The 608-nt window shown below is 43.9% G+C and overlaps 1 protein-coding gene across 1 annotated transcript in view; it reads right to left on the reverse strand.

The window, feature by feature from the left end:
* The window catches only part of LOC101859902 (patj homolog), a gene marked incomplete at both ends in the record, with an annotated part of 7,216 nt that extends 7,012 nt beyond the window's left edge, over window positions 1–204 (reverse strand). Inside the window, 1 exon segment of the mRNA XM_013090237.1 lies at window positions 27–204. Within this exon segment, the coding sequence (XP_012945691.1) occupies window positions 27–204 (178 nt within the window).
* Between the last annotated feature and the right edge of the window lie 404 nt (window positions 205–608).

The following is a 608-nucleotide window of genomic DNA, read 5'->3' on the forward strand; positions in this document are numbered from 1 at the left end:
TATATATATACATACACATATCTCACTCACCTCCAGTAACTCATCACTACTCTTGAGCGTGCCGTTGAGCCCCACCGGGCCGTCGGGCAGTATAGACCTGATGTAGTGGTGTGGCCGCACCTCCACGCCATCCTCCACGTCCACCGTACCCTCCAGGCTGATGCCCAGACCGCCGCCCTCCTTGAACTTGGCCAACTGAGCCACCTGAAAAGTTTTGTTTTAGTAAGGGTTTTACGGCACTTGCAACACAACAAGGTCATATAAGTGCCGAAGATTAGTGCATGTAGTAGTAAGAGTTTTACGGCACTTGTAACACAATAAGGTCATATGAGCGCCAGAAGATTAGAGGTGTTACAAGAGAGTAACAAACACAAAAAGAAAGAGGAGAGATAAGGACTTTAATTTTAGCCTTTTACTGCACTTGCAATACAACACGGTCATATAAGTGCCGAAGATGAGAGGTGTTACAAGAGAGTAACAAACACAACAGAGAAGAAGGAGAGATCAGTTTTAGTTTTAGTAAGAGTTTTACGGCACTTGCAACACAATAAGGTCATATCATATAAGTGTCGAAGATTAGAGGTGTTACAAGAGAGTAACAAGAAAGA

This window comes from Aplysia californica, unplaced genomic scaffold (assembly GCF_000002075.1).
Source record: "Aplysia californica isolate F4 #8 unplaced genomic scaffold, AplCal3.0 scaffold01188, whole genome shotgun sequence".
NCBI classification, from domain to species: domain Eukaryota; kingdom Metazoa; phylum Mollusca; class Gastropoda; order Aplysiida; family Aplysiidae; genus Aplysia; species Aplysia californica.